The 19,806-nt window shown below is 40.3% G+C and overlaps 1 protein-coding gene across 1 annotated transcript; it reads left to right on the top strand.

Moving 5' to 3' along the window:
• Window positions 1-4,405: 4,405 nt before the first annotated feature.
• LOC131737848 (protein sel-1 homolog 3-like) lies at window positions 4,406-18,059 on the top strand. The gene is made up of 23 exons (XM_059029629.1): window positions 4,406-4,893; window positions 5,229-5,355; window positions 5,616-5,737; window positions 6,699-6,814; window positions 7,169-7,227; window positions 7,708-7,873; window positions 8,062-8,200; window positions 8,996-9,139; window positions 9,310-9,512; window positions 9,640-9,819; window positions 10,196-10,315; window positions 10,555-10,695; window positions 10,837-10,899; window positions 11,533-11,706; window positions 11,937-12,064; window positions 12,904-12,987; window positions 13,784-13,874; window positions 14,478-14,565; window positions 15,027-15,136; window positions 15,434-15,561; window positions 15,711-15,813; window positions 16,238-16,372; window positions 16,876-18,059. Exons 1-22 carry the CDS (start codon window positions 4,434-4,436, stop codon window positions 16,337-16,339), a joined length of 3,048 nt encoding a protein of 1,015 aa, XP_058885612.1. The 5' UTR covers window positions 4,406-4,433; the 3' UTR covers window positions 16,340-16,372; window positions 16,876-18,059.
• Window positions 18,060-19,806: the final 1,747 nt, after the last annotated feature.

Raw genomic sequence — 19,806 nt, 5'->3', positions numbered from 1 at the left:
CTTATTAGAAGCTTAGTTGGTTCAATTCATTAATGTAGTGTACAGTTAGAACAAAAACCAGGAGGGACACTGGCCCTCCAGGACCAGCATTGGAGACTCCTGGTCTAAAGGGTTATAATTTTTTGTGAAAGTGGCTTCAAATCAGCAGAGAACAGTAATTATTGAAATACATTTTAATCCCCACACCCTAAGTTGACTGTCTGGGTTGTATTCAAATGAATACATAGCGTTTCTCAGTCCAGAATCTTCTATACAGTATTTAGGCACATCTTAACTAAAATCACTGTGTTTATGTGGTCTAACAAATGAATACTGTTTTATATTTATAAAATTCACCAAGGACCCACAACTTAGCTGTTTGTTTTTTACATAGCTCTCCTTTTTATGTGCTAGCGTCTTTCTGTTTATCAATTATTTTAATACCCAGGTTAATGCCTACACAGCTGATAGCTCTGGAATCATTAGCCTATTATTCTTAAATACAGTAGAAACCGAGGTAAGACAAATTAAGTAGAAGGTTCTGTGTGTAAATATTCTCAGTTTGTCATTTTTAAAGGCTTTCCCTTATCTGTTAAGATTGTGTACAACAGGCGTGCCAGTGTTACAGTGTTTGCAAAAGAGTGTGGATGGCGTTTTCAGCCGGATCTTAGGTTCCGGGTTTTTGAACCGCTATTCCTCTTGCTTCAAAAATGTGGTTACTGTACATCCAAGAGAGTGACGTGTGAAAGAAGACACAAAACTGATACAAGAAGTGGTAGAACAGTCCGCTTGTAATGCTTTTCATAAAAAAAAATAGAATTCTGTCTTAAAGTTGACATTAAAAAAAACAATCATGCAACACTAAAGTGGATTTCTTTTTCATTCATTTGAAGTCAGATCAGATACGTCTTGAGCAGGTAAGATTTAAAATTATGGCTCACTCTTATGTTTAATATATTTTTTTGAAAAATAAATTAGTGTGGTCGTGCGATGTTACTAAAAAGTATGATTATTATTGTTTTACTGATAAGGAAGCTGACTTTGCATTTTTAATACAGTACAACGAAGGTGACCATTTCATAAGGACCGTCAACTACAAGCATCTCTTTAGCCCAGTTAATTTACTTGAAGTAGTCTATGTTAATATCTCGGCTTGCGCATGAGATATTAACATTTATTTCACACCATGTCACCTGAGAGTTTCCGTAAAACCCAGTGGTCAGAGGATGTTCTAATTCCAGACACCGTTAAAAAAAAAAAAAAAAAAAAAAAAAAAGTTTGAATAAGGACGTGTGTTTTAAAGCAAACGCTCCTCTGTCGATTATTATAATATTTAAATGCATATTTTGGGGTGACTGATAAGAACACTGAACTCGTAACAAGTTTGTATTTCTTTTGTACATTATATATATAATATACACTTTCACAAAAAAAAGTGTTTATTTAGCTATTCGGTGTTTGGTATAAATCCATGTATCAGCGACAGTCAATGCCTATATAAAAGTTTACAATTTGCACAGTAACTGTATTGTGTTGTTAATTTTTTTAAACGAGCTTTACCATCGTTCCCAGCGTTTTGTAATGCTTACACTGACTATTTTAAATGTATGTACTGGTATCTATTTATTTTTCACCACGGTTTAGCGCTGTAAACCTTTAAAGGCGTACCTAGAGCCTGCAAATGCAAAAAGTGTTAACAAATACTTATATTCTGTTTTTTTTCATGGATTTAGTATGAAAATGAAGGCGTTCTACCTGGATAACTGTGACTTGCTGATGAAGTTCTGGTTCGTCTCTCTGGTGTGTCCAATCATTTTCATCGCATTATTGTGGAAACATTAACAGGCCACATGCAATTCATGACCGTACATGTACCAAAGTAACATGCAAAAGCATGTCTCCGTGACATTTCCACATCATGTAGAAGTGTTTCCCAAGATATAGCCAACAATTATTCATTTCATGACCATTATATCATTACATGTTTTTAGTCATAGTTTTATATTGTTAATTTAATGGTAGTAGCATCTTGGAATCTATAACTCCAGAGACTGATATATAATGTGGATATATATGGATATGGGAAGTTGTTTATTTTGAGCAAAAACCTATATACAGTTGTAGTTGAAAGTTTACATACCCCAATGGGAAATGTGTAATTTTAGGAAAAACCTTTTTGATGAGGAAAAGAAGTCACAAGAAATATATGTCTACAATTATTTATTTCAGCAATTTTTTTTGCAAAACTCATACCCTTTGATGCTATGATAATATGATGCTACAAGGTGCTAGAAATTTCAATATGATAATGCATAACCTAATTCTAGAAAATGCTGGATTGTAGGAGAACATTCTTAGAGAGTATGAAAGGGTTAGGCGTAGGATGATTGCTGTCATTACCAATAAGTCAATATGAGAAAAAGTAAAGAGCTATCTGAAGACCTTAGGCAGACAATTATTTGTTGTCATAAAGCTGGAGAAGGGTACAAGATTTCCAAGCATTTGAGCATCCCAATTTCAACTATTGTTGCAATTATCAAGAAGTACAAGACTCATGGTACTGTCACAACACTCCCTCTTTCACCAAGAACAAGTAGAAGAATTGTGAGGAAGGTTAATAACAATCCGAGATTGACTGCCAAAGATATTCAAAGTGAATTGGCTGCAAGTGGGACTGGGATTCAACCATAGGTCAAGTATTGCATGGAAGGAAAAAGCCACTCTTAGGAAAATGTCACAAGGACAATCGCTTAAAGTTTGCAAAACGTCATTTGACTGATTTATTGGCGTTCTGGTCAAAGGTTTTGTGGAGTGATGAAACAAAAATCAAGCTATTTGGTCATGCTGATAATCTTTACGGTTGGAGAAAGTCTGGTGAGGCATACAAAGAAAAGAACACCATATCTACTGTCAAGCATGGAGGTGGTAATATCCTTATATGGGGCTGTTTTTCAACTAATGGCACAGGAAATTTAATTCCAGTACATGGTAAAATGGATTCCATAGCATACCAAAAGGTATTGGCTAATCATCTGAAACCCTCCGCTACAAAACTTGATTTAAAGTGCAACTGGACATTCCAACACGACAACGATCCAAAGCACACATCAAAATATACTTCAGAATGGTTAAAGAAGAATAAAATCAAGGTTCAGAATCTTTGGTATGAGGTGAAGAAGGCTGTGCACGAGAGAAGTCCTCAGAATTTGAATGAACTGGAACAATTCTGTGTTGAAGAATGGCCAAACATCACTAAAGAATCATGCCAAAAGCTCATTGACAAATATCTTAATAGTTTAAAAGAGATTATTATTACTAAAGGTGCCTCAACTAGATATTAATTTAATTTTCCTTGTCAGGGTTTGAATACTTTTGAATTAGCTTTTTCAGAGTTTTTCAATAAATTGTTGAAATAAGTAATTGTGTTCTATTTTTAAGTATTTTTCCCTCATCCACAAAAGCAAAACTTTTGCTACAAAAGATTTTTCTTATTTGTTTGTTTTTGAGAGATTTCTAGAAATAATGCATTTTCATTGGGCTATGTAAACTTTTGATTACAACTGTGTGTGTTTATGTATGTATAGAGCTGATGATGAAAAAAAGAATTTTTTTTTTTTTTTTTTTCATGCCCCACAGTCATAAGTGTGGGCAGCTGGCTCTAATTTACCCCAATCACACCCACTGCCAAAACAATTAACAAATAATTTAACCCAATTAGGAGGCCTTTAGCAAAATGGCCTCCTGTTACTTCAGTGTTACCAAGATGGAGTGTCCTCTCCTAATCCCCAGGGTCCTAAAGCCTCTATAACTTTAATAAGAAAGCCCACTCCATTACAATATATATAATGTGTGTGAGGAAAAACTATAAGAAACTGAGTAGACAAATGTGTTGGCTAACAACTTCTTCATAACACTGTCATTTTCTTTATCTACTATTATATTTCAAGTTATAGACAAGCATGGTTGCTGAGAGATTGAGTTCTGAATGCAGGGGTAATGAGATTGATAATCATGGTTGTGAGTAGAGGTACTGCTCCCTTAACAAATCTGTCTGACACTAATCTGAAACTGAGGTAGAATAATAATAAAAAAAAAAGAATTCTGTTTTAACATTTTTTTGGCACACAAGGTGATTGAATGTAATGCTTCCATGTCATGGAGGGTTTGGTGCTCTAAAGGGAGATAACGCCTAGATCAAGGTGGGGCAGTATTATATTTCATGCATTAGCTGGCCCTCACCTAACTTACTTACTAATTAAATCTGTTGCTGTGATAACAGAGATATATATAATTTTTTGTTTAGTTTAAGTTTCCTTAGCTTTCGAAATGATTTATAGTTTTAAAAAATAAGTCAATCCACCTTATGATTAGTCATAAAATGACCCACATTAAGAATTCTTTTTTATTTTTTTGTCACGTAGATAACCCTGTGCAGATGTATATCCAGCACACCAATGGACCACGTCATGCTTCTGAATCCTCCAAAAGAGCTTGTGCCTGCACACTCCCTCCGAGTCCAGTATTCCTGTTCCAGATCTGCTGTCGTCTACCTGGATGTGCTGGCTTCTTCAGAAACCAGGATTGGCGTCAACATCTTCAGACGGCGATGGCGCTGTGTGGTGGATCATCCCAGGATCAAGGTCATCCAGCTGGATCTGCCAGACCGGATTATCTACCGGGATGACTGGAAGATCAGGAATTCGGTGTGGCTGCTGAGCGCCATGCTCCGAGCCTGGGTCTCCAGTGATGGTGATGAGTCATACGCCAGCGCCTCAGCCAGGGCGATTGTCCTTCTCCAGCCCTTGCCCCCGTTCAGCCGCCCATTGAAAGAGCACAGCCTTTGCCCGCGCTGGGATGTTGAGCTGCTCTGGAGGCTCAACAAGGATACCATCCCAAAATGCAATGCAGAGCCAGGTGGGAAGCAGCGTGGCATGTTTGGTGGTTGATATCGCTCAGTTTTCAGCCTAATAGGCTGGAATGTGGAAGGTAACAGGTACAGGGTACCACAGTGGTTAGACTCCTGTACTGCAGTATAGGAGATAGTGGGTTTGAATTGAGCACTGAGTTGTGGGGTGGAAGACAGTGGCTCTGTAAATATGGGAGCTGGACTATAACAGCTGAATATATCATTTCACGCCAATGGTCATTTGTTTCTCAGAACTATGCAGTGTTTGCGATTTCTAAACTAAGGCAGTTACAATACGCTAAAACCCCACAGATCTTGACCATTTCAATTTCCCTTCAACCAGAGGTTGCCCATTTCCTGAAGTTTGTTTACGCCTCATCCGGAGAGAACTTTGGGATTGTGAGGACACTAAATCCCTATGGAAACAAGGCTCTGGAGCAAATGAGGCAAAGATCTACCACATTTCCAAGGTAATTTAACAAAGCAAAATAAATCTGGCCTCACTGTGTCTTCGAGATCTGAATGCAGACTAGATCTCTAGCCGTAGCTTTGAATTCCTTTACAGTTGCGTAACGTGGTTTACATTGCAAATCTTGCTAACCCCGCCCCCTTTCACAACAACCTGGGGTCAGATTCAAGAGGTAAAAGAAGCCAAGCTGCTCACTTCTGCATAGCAGAACTACACAAGTGAAGGAATAGTGCGACAACACTCGTTCTCTTCTCTCTGCAGGTGTACCTTCTCCACGTGGATATACCTGACCCAGTCCTGTAGGTGGCGCTTCTGTGGGGTTCTGCATCACCTGGACTGGAACAATAACTATGCCAGTCCGGCCATCTTCATCACTCACACAGGTTCATACACTCTTCATTTACCTCAGTTTAGATTTTATTGACTTTTTAAACATTTTTGTCAGATGCAGCGCGGTCATTACCTGCTAGATAATTGACCATGGTGCCAGCTAGGCGCCTTCAGCGGAAGCCATGAGCACTTAACAAAACACAGTTAACTATGACCGATGCAGAGGATATTCATTTTCTTTGTATGAAGATCTTTTTTTTAATGTTTTTTTTAGTTTATCTTATGGTCTGGCTATCTTACACGCCTTCAGAATGACTGTTTGCTGGGAACCTGATTGGCTGAGACCGTCATTGGGATTTGAAAGGTTATTCTATCTAAACCTCACGGGTCGCCAGTCTGTTTCAGGGTAGCTGAGTTTATGATCGCACTGATACACTCCACAGCTAACATGACCTGCTAGATATTTACCCTGTCCTTTTAAAGTGCACTGATGTTCAGCTTTTGATCCTTCACTGGCACTGTGGCCAATCATCTCGCAGGTAATCAACAGTTTGTCAGTCATTGTTGCTTAAGTAGGTCAAAACTATGTTAAGCCTACAACTTAGAAATATGTTAAATATTTGTCACATACATTTAACAATGTGTTTGTGACATACAACCATTATACATGACAAAATATGTAGTACTGTGTATGAAGATAATGCATAAAACACATTTTACTAAATTGTGTAAGTTGTGATAATTTGTCAATTGATTGTGTCTGAAGGACCTCTCTATTGTTAAGTATAGAACTGTAGAGTTAGATTATATTGGAGCTTGAGGCACAATACTGTGCCCTATAACTTTGTGGTAAAACTATGAACTGTACACTAAGTATTTGCACGTTCATTTTGCACTTTGCCATACAGTAGTTCCCACTGTGCTTTGCTACACTATGCTATGTGTTTACCATGTTTTACCAAGCTTTTGTAAGGGTTTGTAAAATGTGTGTGTGTGTCTGGATGTGTTTGGCAGGGTCGCTCCACATTCAGATGCAGCAAGTCTCTGGGAAATCTGCTGCGCTTCTTAGTGAGTTCAAGGTGCCCCTGTTCCAGTGGTGTCGCATTGACACGGAGCTCCAAGCCAAGCAGGTGAGTGGGTACACACTTTGCTGTTTAGCCATGGGCCTCACCCGAGCAGAGAGGCACGGCCGTTTGGTAGTCTCTGTGCCGTTACACAGCGTGTAATCGGTTCAGACTTTGACGTTTTACGAATATTTTTTTAAATTTAATTTTAGTATTTATGAGGGACAAGCACTAGCAGTCAGGAGCAGTGCAAGACAGGCATTTGAGAGCTTCCAGTGTATCCAAAGTCAAGGGTCTATTTCCTTGTTGGGAACAATTACGATAAATTTTGTGGTGGTTTTGAGGACTGCTGATCAGAGAGCAGCCCCATCCACCGGTGAAATGACACAGCTGTTTTTTTTTTTTTTTTATCCCCTCCAGGTCAACGTCACTATGGTGTGTGTAGGAGATCAAAAAACACTTCACAGCACGGTTCACACGTAAGTCCACAGCATTCTCTTGAACCTGGCCGTACAGTAGATGGCTCAGGAAAGTTGGAGCTCAATTTCTAAACTACTGATTACATAAACATGGGCTCTATACAATATACAATTACAACCTTTTTGATTAAAGACTCCCTGGTTTTACCTGCTCAACCCGAACATCCTTTGTATTGTAATTGCATTGAAATTGTATTGCACTGAAACAGCAGGCAAAAAAACAGTGCAATGGTTGTGCATTGCGCAGTGAATGTGTTTGTTGATCATCGAAGTACATGGAAGTTGTGTTTAAAGGAGTTTTCGAAGGCATTCCAGACACATTTATTTCATTTGGATATGTTCTAAAGCACTTTTTTAAATGTAATTTGAATTGGTTTAATAGGCAGCTGTTAGCAACCTGTTTTGTTAATAATAATTGATAAAGCCTTAATTACAATGGAAGCAAAAGCCCTGTATTTACAGTCTGGTCTTTCTCGACAGGTTTGGTGGGGTTATCCAGCTGGACGACACAGAAGGCTATTTTGTGCTGGGAGGAGGGCGGTTTGTCCGGGGTATAGAGGGGTTTTACGGCCCGTCTGTCTACCATCGCAATGGATTCTCTTCTGCCCATCAGGTGTGCTCCCCTGACCCTCCCCGTATCACAAGTCTATAAAGACGTCTCTGCAATATTTATTAATGTAGATTTAATAAAAATGATATTATAACACGGCAGTGGGTGTCCTTCCATTCATTTTAAACTTTCACCTGGAACACAGGACTGCATTACCCTCAGTAGCTGGAAGCTTTTCCATTTGCAGGGAGTGTCTCTGATTTAGACTTTGTCTTTTTGTCTAGCTGTCTGAGCTCAGCCTCCATGAGCCTATCAGATCTCTGGATTTCGCTGGCTGGTTTAACTCGTGCTGGGCGTTTAAAGATGAGCTCTTACAGAAGAGGAGGGGATATGCGATGAGAGCCCAGCTGGAGGGAGAGGCTGGTAAGACGGTATCTACTGGGTTCACATGTCTACTAGCTGCCAGTCACTGACCTTGGGTCCACAAGGGGCAGTGTCCAGTATACTAACAAAATAATAGGTTTAGACATTTCATATTCATGAGCCTTACCCAGAACCAGCAATCTGATCTATTTGCTTGGTATTTTGTAGGAACCATGCTCTTCCTCTCAGTTAGTTCTGCATGATTATCCAAAATAAACTTATCAGTAATGCACTTATCAGTAATGCAAATTGTTTTGTTAAAGGTTTTCATTTTACGTGAATGCATGTCAAATCACAAACCATAACGTCCAACATGTTTTGTAACAGAAGAAAATGCATAAAAGCTGGGATTGGGTCATATATTGCTAATTTTCCCTAAATGATAACATGATCAAAGACGTGCAAATGCCCCACACAGTAATGTATAATAAATATACTATCAAAAGTCTGTGTTATCGTGAACCAGCAAGGAAGCAATACCAGCGTGTGTCCACTGGGTGGTGCCAGATCTGCACTTCATCATGAAGTCAGTGACAGTCTGCTTTGTCAAGTATTCCTCATTCAACCTGTCCCAGGGGTTTACAGGATTTACAGGATAAATGTCCATTATTGACTGTGAAGGTATTTTTTGTTGTACAGAACAGTCACATATGTTAGATTGGTATAAGGAACCGTGAGCATGATTTTTGTTTTGTAATGTGTTATTTGACAAATGCTTTAACATCTTAGAAATATAGTTTAGTAAGTCTGTGAATTAGCTAAGCTGACAACATTGTATTTTTCATTTTTTTTTAGCCAGCTGTAGTAATGTGTACACAGAATGGTTTTCCAGGAGTGATCCAGCCCCTCCACTACCACAGTGTCTCCAGTGGGAGGCGCCAGTTCACCCTCGACGACGCCCTGTCACCAGGCTCATCCAGCAAATGGCAGCCAGAAATGGTAAGTTTAAGGAGATCGTACAAAAAGATTGAACAACATTAAATAAAGTGTCTGACTCATTCTAGATGGAATGCAATAATATAATAAAGTGTGGAATAATAATTGCAATAAGGGGCGATGTCAGTCTGACAGCCATATGCACTGCCTCTCTCTCTCTGTGTCTCATCCAGGGGGAACAGGTCGTCTGGACCTGGTGGGAAAGAAACTGTACACTCTGTTCCTGAGGAGAGTGACGCAGGATGGAGGGATAGCCAAAGTTAGGCCCCTGATGCCACTTCTGTTACAGGCTGGGTGTCTCGGGGACCACAGTGCCCTCTACCTCTCAGCAGTCCTCTATCACACTGGTTTTGGAGTCAACAAAATACCTGGCAAGGTAATAAATGTGTGTATGTGTGTGTGTGTGTGTGCGTGCACACGCTCTCACTAACACCCAACCCTATTTTGTTAACAACTTGTTTATTGTGAATTGTCTGTGCCACTCTGCGTCTGTGTGTCCCCAGGCTGTGCTGCTGTCTCTCCTGGCAGCCCAGCAGGACTCCCGTCTGGCTCTGCTGCGTCTTGGGAACCTGCATCACTTGGGGGAGTCCGGTCTTCCGGTTGACCATGCCCTTGCCTATGCCTACTACTCCAACATGGCGGCACAAACCTTGATAGACAAGCAGCACCCCAGCCCAGGACAGGTAGGGGCCAGATAACCCCTAAAGGAGCTGAAATAATCCCAGCTGATCTTAACTCTTATGCATTACCGTTAGCTTTATATCCTGGTGTCGTCTCCAGTGTACAGGACATATGGAAGCCTTTTTTGCATTTCATGCGCTGGCCGCTTGTTTTGAAGGGAGCACCAAGCTTGTGTTTAACAAAGGAGGTCTGAATACGGCTCTGTCCTAGACACCAGGCTGTTGCCTTTGTTTGGGCAGCATCTCGTGCAGGTGGACAGTGTGACCTGCCACACAGCAAATATTCCACACCTACTGCCCAGAACATCCCTGAGCCTAGATGTAGAACATGTGTGGGGTCGTCTTGCTAGACTCCACCTCTCCGTCTCTCTCTCTGCAGGCATATGTGGAGTCGATTCGTCTGATCGACGAGGAGGTCTTGAAGCAACAGACCAGCGAGAATGACGACCTCTTCCTGTGGCTCCGGTTTCAAGCACGGAGAGGCGTGGCAGATGCCCAGGTACGTTCTGCCCTAGGGCACTTTCATTTGAACCATTCATGCAACCAGTTCTTTTTATATGTCTATTATTGCCACCGGAAAGGCGATACCCCTCCTTAATCCAGTATACAGCATGTCTGCATATGAAGACGACCACGTTACCAGCGTACTTGAATCATTCAAAAATACTTTTGTTATCGCGGTCAAAATGCATATGTAAAGAAAGCACCTAAGCCAATTTGTATTTGTTTTTAAATTAGCAAAATCTGGGGCGGATGCTGTTTTGGGGTCAACAGGGGGTGTCCCCCAATCTACAGGCAGCTGTGAAATACTACAAGGCAGGTGCGAGAAAGGAAGAGAACCCTGTGTCCATGTATGACTATGCCATCGTCCTTCTCAAGGTCAGGATCCTGTTATTATTATTAGTCATAGTAGCTATAGGGGACGGGAGTATGCATCTTTTCCATTTAGATGTACTGTACATAGAGCCATCCATCTGAATGTGAAGTCGCCACAGATTTCAATGATGTGTGTTTTCTCAGGGACATGGAGTGGAGCAGGATATCCCAAAGGCTCTGAAATTCCTTAACAAAGCAGCAAAGCAGGTACTGTTCTTCACCGCATGCATGTCTGTGTGGGTATTCGTTCTGCCTGTACAATATGTAAAGCTCAGGAAGGCTTATATTTAATGATAAAAATGACAGTGGTATTTAGATCAATTGACTAGACTCTAGCATCTGCTAATGAAAAATAACCTTGGATTGTTAAACATAGTTCAATCAGTCTCGTACAAACACATGGGGTGACAGGGAAATCCAATCGATAGGCTAACAGTATTTGGGAGGCTGTGACACTGTAATGAACAAAGTGTAGTTCTTCTTATCCAGGACATTTTTATATAGCAGCTAAACAAAACAACAATAAAAAACAAGTTGTAGAAAGCAGAGTTTTTGCTAAAAGCAAAGCCTTCCAGGATTGCCCTGCTTGTGCTGGTGCTGCATTTGCCCTAGTTCACCATGGTTTGTCTTACAGTACCGTGCTTTACCAGACTTATCGGTTCTGCACACTGATATGCTGGAGTGCTAGAGTGTCTGACACTGTGTTTACAGGTTTTCATAGACTCCTATGGATGTTTCACATTGCGTTTGGCTTTACTCTCAAAATATACACATTTTAGCTTAGTATACCTCAGTACATCACATTCCTGACCTGTGATCTCTCCCTCTTTCTCGATACAGGATTTCGTCCCTGCGATCAACGCCCTGGGCTGGTACTACGAGCGCTTCGAGCAGGATTACGAGAGGGCGGTGCAGTTTTGGGAGCAGGCTGACGAGATGGGGAACCCAGAGGCACCCTTCAACCTAGGGGTCATGTACTCCCTGGGGCTGTATCCAGGGAAACGTGCTGACCAGGTCAGCACCACGCGATCAGGCCTACAGGAATGTCTGACACCTAGACGTGAATGTTTGAAGAGCACTTACTGCCCATTTTGTTTAAGCATTAAAAATGAAACACTGTTGTTTCTTGGGGTTTGGGTTTGAACTTTTACTCAACCAATCGTCTCCCAAGTCATCTGTTACTTGATATAGTACTTTAAAGAAATTTGGTGCCAATATAATATTTTTTATTATCATTCCCACAGTTTATGGCTTACAAATATTACCTGAAGTCTGCCAGGAGAGCACACACAGACGGGGCGATCCGACTGGCTGACGTGTGGATCCGAGGGATTCCTGGCCTGGTACCCCGGCTGCCTCTGGACGCTGTGCTGTAAGGGTTAAACATTTGACCGGTCAAAAGCGGGATATTTGTTAAAGGAGTGTTAAGGCTTTAAAAGTCATGTCTATCTTCTTATTAACATCTGGAACATCAACGTCTTATCACACTGGAGTTCTGTGTTTTTTTTACTTTGGTTAATATGCAGATTTTAGTACCAAACAATAGATTTAAAGGTTTATCGCTTCCTGTGCTGTAGGTCACAGTTGGTACCAGGAAGAAGTAGTTTAGTTCTTTAATCTGTAAGACAAGCAAGCAAGAAAAGGGACACCCATGAGAATGTTGCTAGTTGCTGATAGCTGGGATTTGAAAGCATTGGTTTCTATGGAGTATGAAGCACTCCATGTTACACAGACAATACATTCAAATCCTATTTTTTTTTGTGGCAGTTTTTCTTCATGTTTTATGAGGTTTACAGTCATTCTGAGAGGTTCTGTGCTCTGTTAGTGTCTGTAATTAGCTTTCAGATGGATTCAGTGCTGGGGGTGAATTGCTGAAAATCTGGCAATCCAGCCTGTGATTTCCTCATTCTAGAATGTCAGTCTGCAATTGTGTGACATTTCAACTCTGTTGGCTCCACTTGCTCTATGCCACACTATACTATACAATAGAAATGTCCAAGCATCACATCACTTTCTGAAATTAAGAAAATCAAAGGCTTCGCAGACATGTAGAAGTCCACCTCCAGCAGTGATCTTCACTGAAAGCTAGATAGACACAAATATAGAAACATATTGAATCAACACACCTCGGAGGGAGATGCCTTGCGTGAGACAGCTTTGCCAGGTCAGAGCTGTGCTGTTTCACGCTCTGTTTGCTTACTGGATTTCCAGGTGGACCAAGTGGGCGTCAGAGCAGAATGGTTACCTGGGAGCTCTGCTGAGGAAGTCCCTCGAAGCCTACCTTCACCAGGACTGGTAATTAAATCCCATTCACTTTTAAATAATAATAATTCCGAGAGTTCACTTTTATAATGTTCTCAGTACTCACTATGTTTCTGGCACTGGTGTGCTGCATATTGTTTATATTGTTTTGATATGCCTCAAAAATGAGTGGTTGGAGGGCCACTATAGACAGTCAGGGCAGTACTGGTTCAACAAGACTAGTCCTGAAAGTGTTCGGATTGTTCTGGAGGGGCCATTTCTTAATTATTACCACCTTGAATTCCTTCTGCGATGTTGGGGTTGGAAATCTGCAGCAAAGTCTGTTTCCTAGAGTGGTCCATATAGTTCTCACTTTTGATACTTCTCTGTAAATTGTGAGAACCCGTCGTCTTGCCCATGGTGACTGGAACTGGCTTGAATCAGGGAGATGCAGCTTTTATTCATGACAAAGCTATATAATGTCAGGGACTCCAGTTGCATAATACAGGAATCAGTACTGTGGGGGAAAGCCCAGTTACAAAAAAGTGTGTATTACGTATCATGTTTTTTTTATGTAGACTTGTATTATAATACAACTTAATAAGCAAACAGATGAACTACTAGATTTGCCTGGGAAGTGACTTACCTCAACCTGTCATTAATGTGCAAAGCCTCTTGCGTGTACATGTTAAAAATAGCCAGTTGTGAAATACGCAGTCCTGGGTGCAGAAGGATGCACCAGAGACAGCAGGTTAGGATAATAGAACCCGGAGTAAATTAGTACAGGCTTTGTGTAAATGAAAGCTTGCAGCTCGGTGAGGGGTTTCTGTGCTTTCTGTGATTGTTCCAGGTCTTCAGCCCTGATTCATTACCTGATGGCCTCCGAGTCTGGCTTTGCTGTGGCACAGTTCAATCTGGGGTACTTGTGTGAGCAGCACGCGGTGAGTAGGGCATTCATGATCATTTCCCTCATTATTATATTGCACGCTTATTTTTCAATACATGATGTACGTGAAGTGTTTGATACTCTTTGGACCTTTCGACGCAGGAAATGCTTTGTATATCTAATGGATAATGCAAACTGGCAGGGCATTAGCCCTGCCGGTGTCATATGTGGGTGTGGGTGTGTCTGTGTGGAATATTGGGTTGGCAGGGAGGGGGTTACATTTCTCCCTGTCAAAACATGTGGGAAATTACGCTGGAACCAATTGAATAAGCCACAGGTGTATAAAGTAGGTGCTCTGGGGTGTTAGTTTGGAGTTAATACAGAAGTAATGTTGGTGTTGGTCAGGGTTTTGTTGCTGTTCTGTGCTGTGTGTTTGTTGTATGTCCGTAAGATTGGTAGAGACCTTTTGTTTTGGCCCTTATGCCGTTTTATTTGCTAATGTGTTTTTTGTGTTTTGTTTCGTGTTTATTTGTAAATAAGTGCGCAGCAGTGCTTAAACCTGCAGCTTGCTTGTACGTAAAAAACGCTTTGAGCTGAAGCTTATTGTTACAGCAGTTTAACAGAAGCCATATAGAGTGTTTATTGTGTTGTTGAACAGGGCAGCCTCCTAAGTCCAGCCTTCCGTTCTGAGTGTGTCTGGAGATACTACAACCTGTCTACATACAGTCAGGACCCAGCTCCCTATGGTAAGTGCATTCCTAGCTGCATTGTTCAAAGATACGCTGGGTTTATGAAAACAGCAAGTTTACAAACTGTGCACAATTGTTTCAAATTAGAGTCACTCGCATTTTTGTACTAAACAGAGGTGAAGGAAAAAAAACAGAAGGGTTAGGTGGTGCAGTATCAATCAGTCAGTCACATTTTTGTATATAGTAGCATTCATAACAAAGCAATCTCAAAGTGCTTCACAATCCAAAAAAGTAAATAGGCGTGTAAAACAAGACCAAACAGTAACAGCGGTTCATTCAGTTTTGGGTTTCATTCCAGATAATGGCACTGTCCTCTACAATTACCAACATTTATCACAAAAAAACCCACCCCATTTTATAATGTAGACGAGTATGGCTTTTTGCTTCCCCACAACAGGGCTAACACAGCCAACATTCTTTTGTATTTTAGCTTTAGTCTTGTATCTCTCTCATTTCAGCGTTGATAAAAATGGGGGATCTGTTATATGCTGGACACGAGCAGAGGAAGAGAGATGTGAAGGCGGCTGCAGAGATGTACAAACTGGCTGCACTGAGGGATGAGGCCCAGGTAAGATCTCCGAGGGGCTGGCTGTTGCAGTCGGCACTACATGCCTTTATCCCTGGACTCCTGGACTCCTGAATCATTTCTTGTTGGCTTCATTATTGAAACTCTGTGATTGTATGTTAAAGTATAGCAGGTGAAATACAGGGTGCCTTTATCACTGTCATCATTAAAAAGTGTATCGTTTTGATGGGCCTGTTTGATCAGTACCAGTGTGCTACAATAGCAGGGCCACTGTCTTTTGTGTTGACTTCATTGTGGAGCCTCTTCTTGTCTGACCCATTGTCTGTCTTCCTTTTATAGGGCTGGTACAGTTTGGGGCTGCTGGTCCAGGAGGGGGTGGAGCTCCCCAGAGCCCTGCTGACAGAGCTGGGCTTGGAGGAGCCCCTCAGAGCTGACAACCACAGCGTCCTCATTGAGCTCTTCCGCAGGTAAACGCTCCCTAGGAGAAATAGACTTGAGTCTGTTTGTTTGTTTTTTTATATTGCTTGTGAAAGTTGACAAAACTGGTGACTGGAGTCTGTTTATACGTTTTGAGAAGCTTTTCTCTCTTTAGCACTCATGTTCTCTTTGCCCTCAGGTGCAGAGACCATGAAAATGCAGAGTCCTACCTGCCCTGCAGTCTGGCTCTACTGAATGCTCAGCTGCAGCTTGTTTTGAGGCACCACAGCGCCGCCCTAAAGGTAGTTAACAATATAGCAGATAAGGATTTCTGGACAGTATGTTTCTATGGTCTCCCTAGTACTTTTGACAAAAGGCTAAAATGTGGTTTTAGAGTTGCTCACCACAGGGACATTATGTGTACATACTTGTGTTGTTCGATGTATTTAACTAACCCTTCCCTGTACTGTATTAGTAAAAACCAACATTTTTAAAAAGATCACAGACAGGAGGCCTACCTTGTTTACTGTATTTCCCCAGGTTCTAAATTGTGTCAATACAGTGAAGTTATTTGCAGTAAATAATGAATACACTGTCACTGGATTTATTTTTATATGGGCTGCATCAAACGTGCGTATGTGTCTGGGGGAGACACACAGTAGGTCAGTGGCTGGGCTAGGATTTGAACCCTTGTCTAACCATGTATCGCATCCTCTTATGTTTCAGTTCACCAGTGCCATTGGCATGGCAATCGTCTCCATTGTGACTGTCCTCACGACCCTGGGAAGGCTGAGGGGCCTGACATCACACAATGGGCTGAGAGTGTGACCCCCACCCCCGAGTGGAGCTGGGGCGCAGGAGGTAGGGTATCAGGATTATCCGGTACAGACAGCACAACTGAAAGTGCAGGATCTGTACATTTAAACTTGTGTTATTTATTTTTTTCATTCAAGAACAGCAATATGGTTTACAGCAGTGAACTTCAATGTAATTGTACTGTCTGGAAAATGATGTAACACTAATTCCTGCTAATCATAAGTTTTACATGTATTAAAACTGAAGGAGCTGTGCTTTCCAGAGCTTGGTTTAAAAAGCCTGCTTCTCATCAATTTAAGGTTTGTTAATGACTGTTAGGTGGTGTCTTGTCAGTAGGTTTCCTGTATTCTGATTGAATAAAGAAACAGCTACATTAATTGATTGACATATAAATTTGTTTCATTAATGATGTATTATTATGTAGTAAATTTGAATGAAGCATTCAAAAATTGTGGATGAATTGCACAGTTATTCATACAAACAGCCTTATTGAAATATTCATTCAAAAGTACATGTTGGATCTGCAATGTTTTTATGTACATTCACAGGTTTACAAAAGAGGATCCATTATGGAATGGCTGCCACAGAAGACTTTTGTTTTCCCATTAAAAACCCTGACTCAAGAAACAAGACACACTCTTCAAGTTTGATTCAGGAAGTCGTTCTTGATGAGCGCGCTCTCTGCAAATGGGTTTATTCAGGTCTCAAAGACAGCGGCTAACGAAGAGTCACAAATGCAGGCTCAAACTAGTGAACACACATATAGAGGGGTCCTCATGATCTCAGTCTACATCATGTTTACCAGCTATGGGTGTGTCAGAATGACGGACATTATCAGTGCATTTTTAATGTGCACCCTAAAGGGAAGCAGCACATGATATCTCTTTATTATCAGCCTGTTGTCCTGAGCACAGTTTTTACATTGAGGCAGGTATATTCTACTTGGGGAAATTGACACCATTCCTTTGAATTAGGGGCTCAAAATAATGGATTTGTATCTGATGCCAGTAACGCTGATCAATGGAAACACAAACCAATACCAATACTGGGCCACTGTGTCCAAACCATCAACATCAACTGGGCTTCTTGTAGGTCCAGTCCCAGCTCAGTTGCTGACTCACTAGTGTAAGACAAACACATTAACACTTTGTGCCTCTGTCCCACCACAGATTGAAGATCCTTCCCCTTTAAACATCATGGTGAAAAATGAGACAGAAAAGAACTTGGCAGACTGGTGTATAAACATCCTAAATATGGCTTTGCAGGACTTGTGCAATTAAGAACTAAATAGCAAGTAATATTGACAGTGGCCAGTAAGCCAGCTTCTGGTTTTCAATGGTGGAAATGTCACCAGTGAGGACTGTGTACATCGTGTTTGGTTTCATTCCCCAGCTGGGTTACATCCCAGCATGTTTGAATACAAAACAAATGTGATCGTGTTGAAAGTATATCAGCACAATATGTACAACACAGGATAATGCGTTTGTAAGTACCATAATGTGTTTGTTGTAAACTTCAGGGTGTTTTGTAAATGTGAGATTCCAGAATTCAGTGTACATGTTAAAGTCTGTCATTTCAAAAACTATGATGTGGTGCCTTTATTCCTTTCACAAGCCAGGTTGTGTGCTGCTGTATTCCAGTTATTTTTTTCCTCTACTTCTCTAGTAGTAGACAATCAAACTCAGTGTTTAAAAAGCAGTACTGCAAAGGCAAAATAAATGATGTTAATTTATTAAGACTCATTAAGTCTATTTATATTCATAACCTTTTTTTCACTCACTTGTCAAAAGTTGTTACACATTTTAGGCTTTGATCCTGAACACATTAAAAAAAAGACAAAAAACCCATGTAATTAGAAATACAATATTATTATTATTATTATTATTATTATTATTATTATTATTATTATTATTATTATTATTATTATTATTATTTATTTCTTAGCAGATGCCCTTATCCAGGGCGACTTACAATTGTAAGCAAATACAATACAAGCCTATCTGCTGGCATGTAGTAAAGAAGAATTTAGACCATCAGAAATCAGAAAGTGTACGATTATAGAAGACTTTGTTTGCAGAAATTTTAATGTGAAGACAAAAAATACAGGGTTGTTGTCCTAACCTTATTGTGTTACTGTTTATTAAACACACACTGCACTATACTAAATACACTGCAGTATTTTGGAGATTGTAACTTTTGAATGCAGTATCATTATAGGTGTTTTCAATACCGCTGCTACATAATCAAAAAGTCTGCAGTATAAGTGCCACAAGTACTTAAAAAAAAAAAAAAAAATAGTTACCAACTCTGGTTGTTAATTGTTACTGCCTGTTTATATAAAACTTGAAATGCTACAGTAGTACAAAATGTAAAATCACAAATTCATTTATTCAATAACTAAAACCATTTTAATGGCAAATGTTTTGGTAGACTAATGCCTTCATTGTTTTGTGAATGAATGTTGTTCTGTGTCACTAAGCAGTCTAGCTGCACATACTGTTAACCCACAGAGCCACTTTTTAAATTCAGTATTAAAATCAACCGATTAAAAAAAAAAGATATACTGTAAATATATCCTGTTCTTGAAATGTCTGACTACTTTTCACTGCAGTTTAGTAGGAAATAACTGTTGAAAGAGTTTACATACTACCCCTTGTGACAACTAATACAGTAATATTGCAGTTTACTTGTGTATCCTTTGCTTTACCATGCATGTCCTGTGATTTACCTCGCTTAATATCATTTCATAATGGTTCCTCGCCATTTCATTGTAAATAAATTCAGAACAACTGGACATGGTTACCAGTCTTGACAGTTGCTACACAGCCATTCAGGATTGGAAATAAATCACAAGTGTAAACTAACGAGCCTTGACGTGTGAAAGCAACATGTTGGGATGCTGAGGAAGCGAGAAAGGAATATATTACAATGTCATTTTTTGTTAATTAATTTATCAAATACATTTGTATGTATAGTTGAGAAGAAAATTCTTAAAACATAAGAGGTAATGCCAACGCCTACATATCAACTGTGATTTAATCTAATGAACTGGTCTCCCCAGGGTGCTTATTTCCCTTTGTGACCTGTGAAGCGTACAGCTCTGTGCCAGATAATGGTTGTTAATAAGGGCCTTAGGGAACCCTTTAGGCAAGTGTAACCTGCCACAAACAGCTTGCACTGGGCATGCTGGAACCTGAATACACGAGCGCAGGGGAATGGGAGCACAAAGCCACAATATTAATTAAAAAAACAACTGTTCAAAGATAATGAGATGTTGACAAGTTGAATTGGAAGACACCATTGGGTAGCTTTCTGGAGCTACTTCCTCATGGAAAGTATTACTAAATCGGATGGACACAATGAAAGGGGGTGAGGCTAGAAGAAATTACTGATTTAGCGATGTGCTATTCATGTTCCTGCAGGCTGTTAACTAGGTATGTGGTAATAAAACAAAGTTAACAAAGCATACCTACAGCTTA

This window comes from Acipenser ruthenus, chromosome 8 (genome assembly GCF_902713425.1).
Source record: "Acipenser ruthenus chromosome 8, fAciRut3.2 maternal haplotype, whole genome shotgun sequence".
NCBI lineage: Eukaryota > Metazoa > Chordata > Actinopteri > Acipenseriformes > Acipenseridae > Acipenser > Acipenser ruthenus.
The sequence above is the reverse complement of the archived record's forward strand: the minus strand, read 5'-3'. Positions and strand labels throughout refer to the sequence as shown.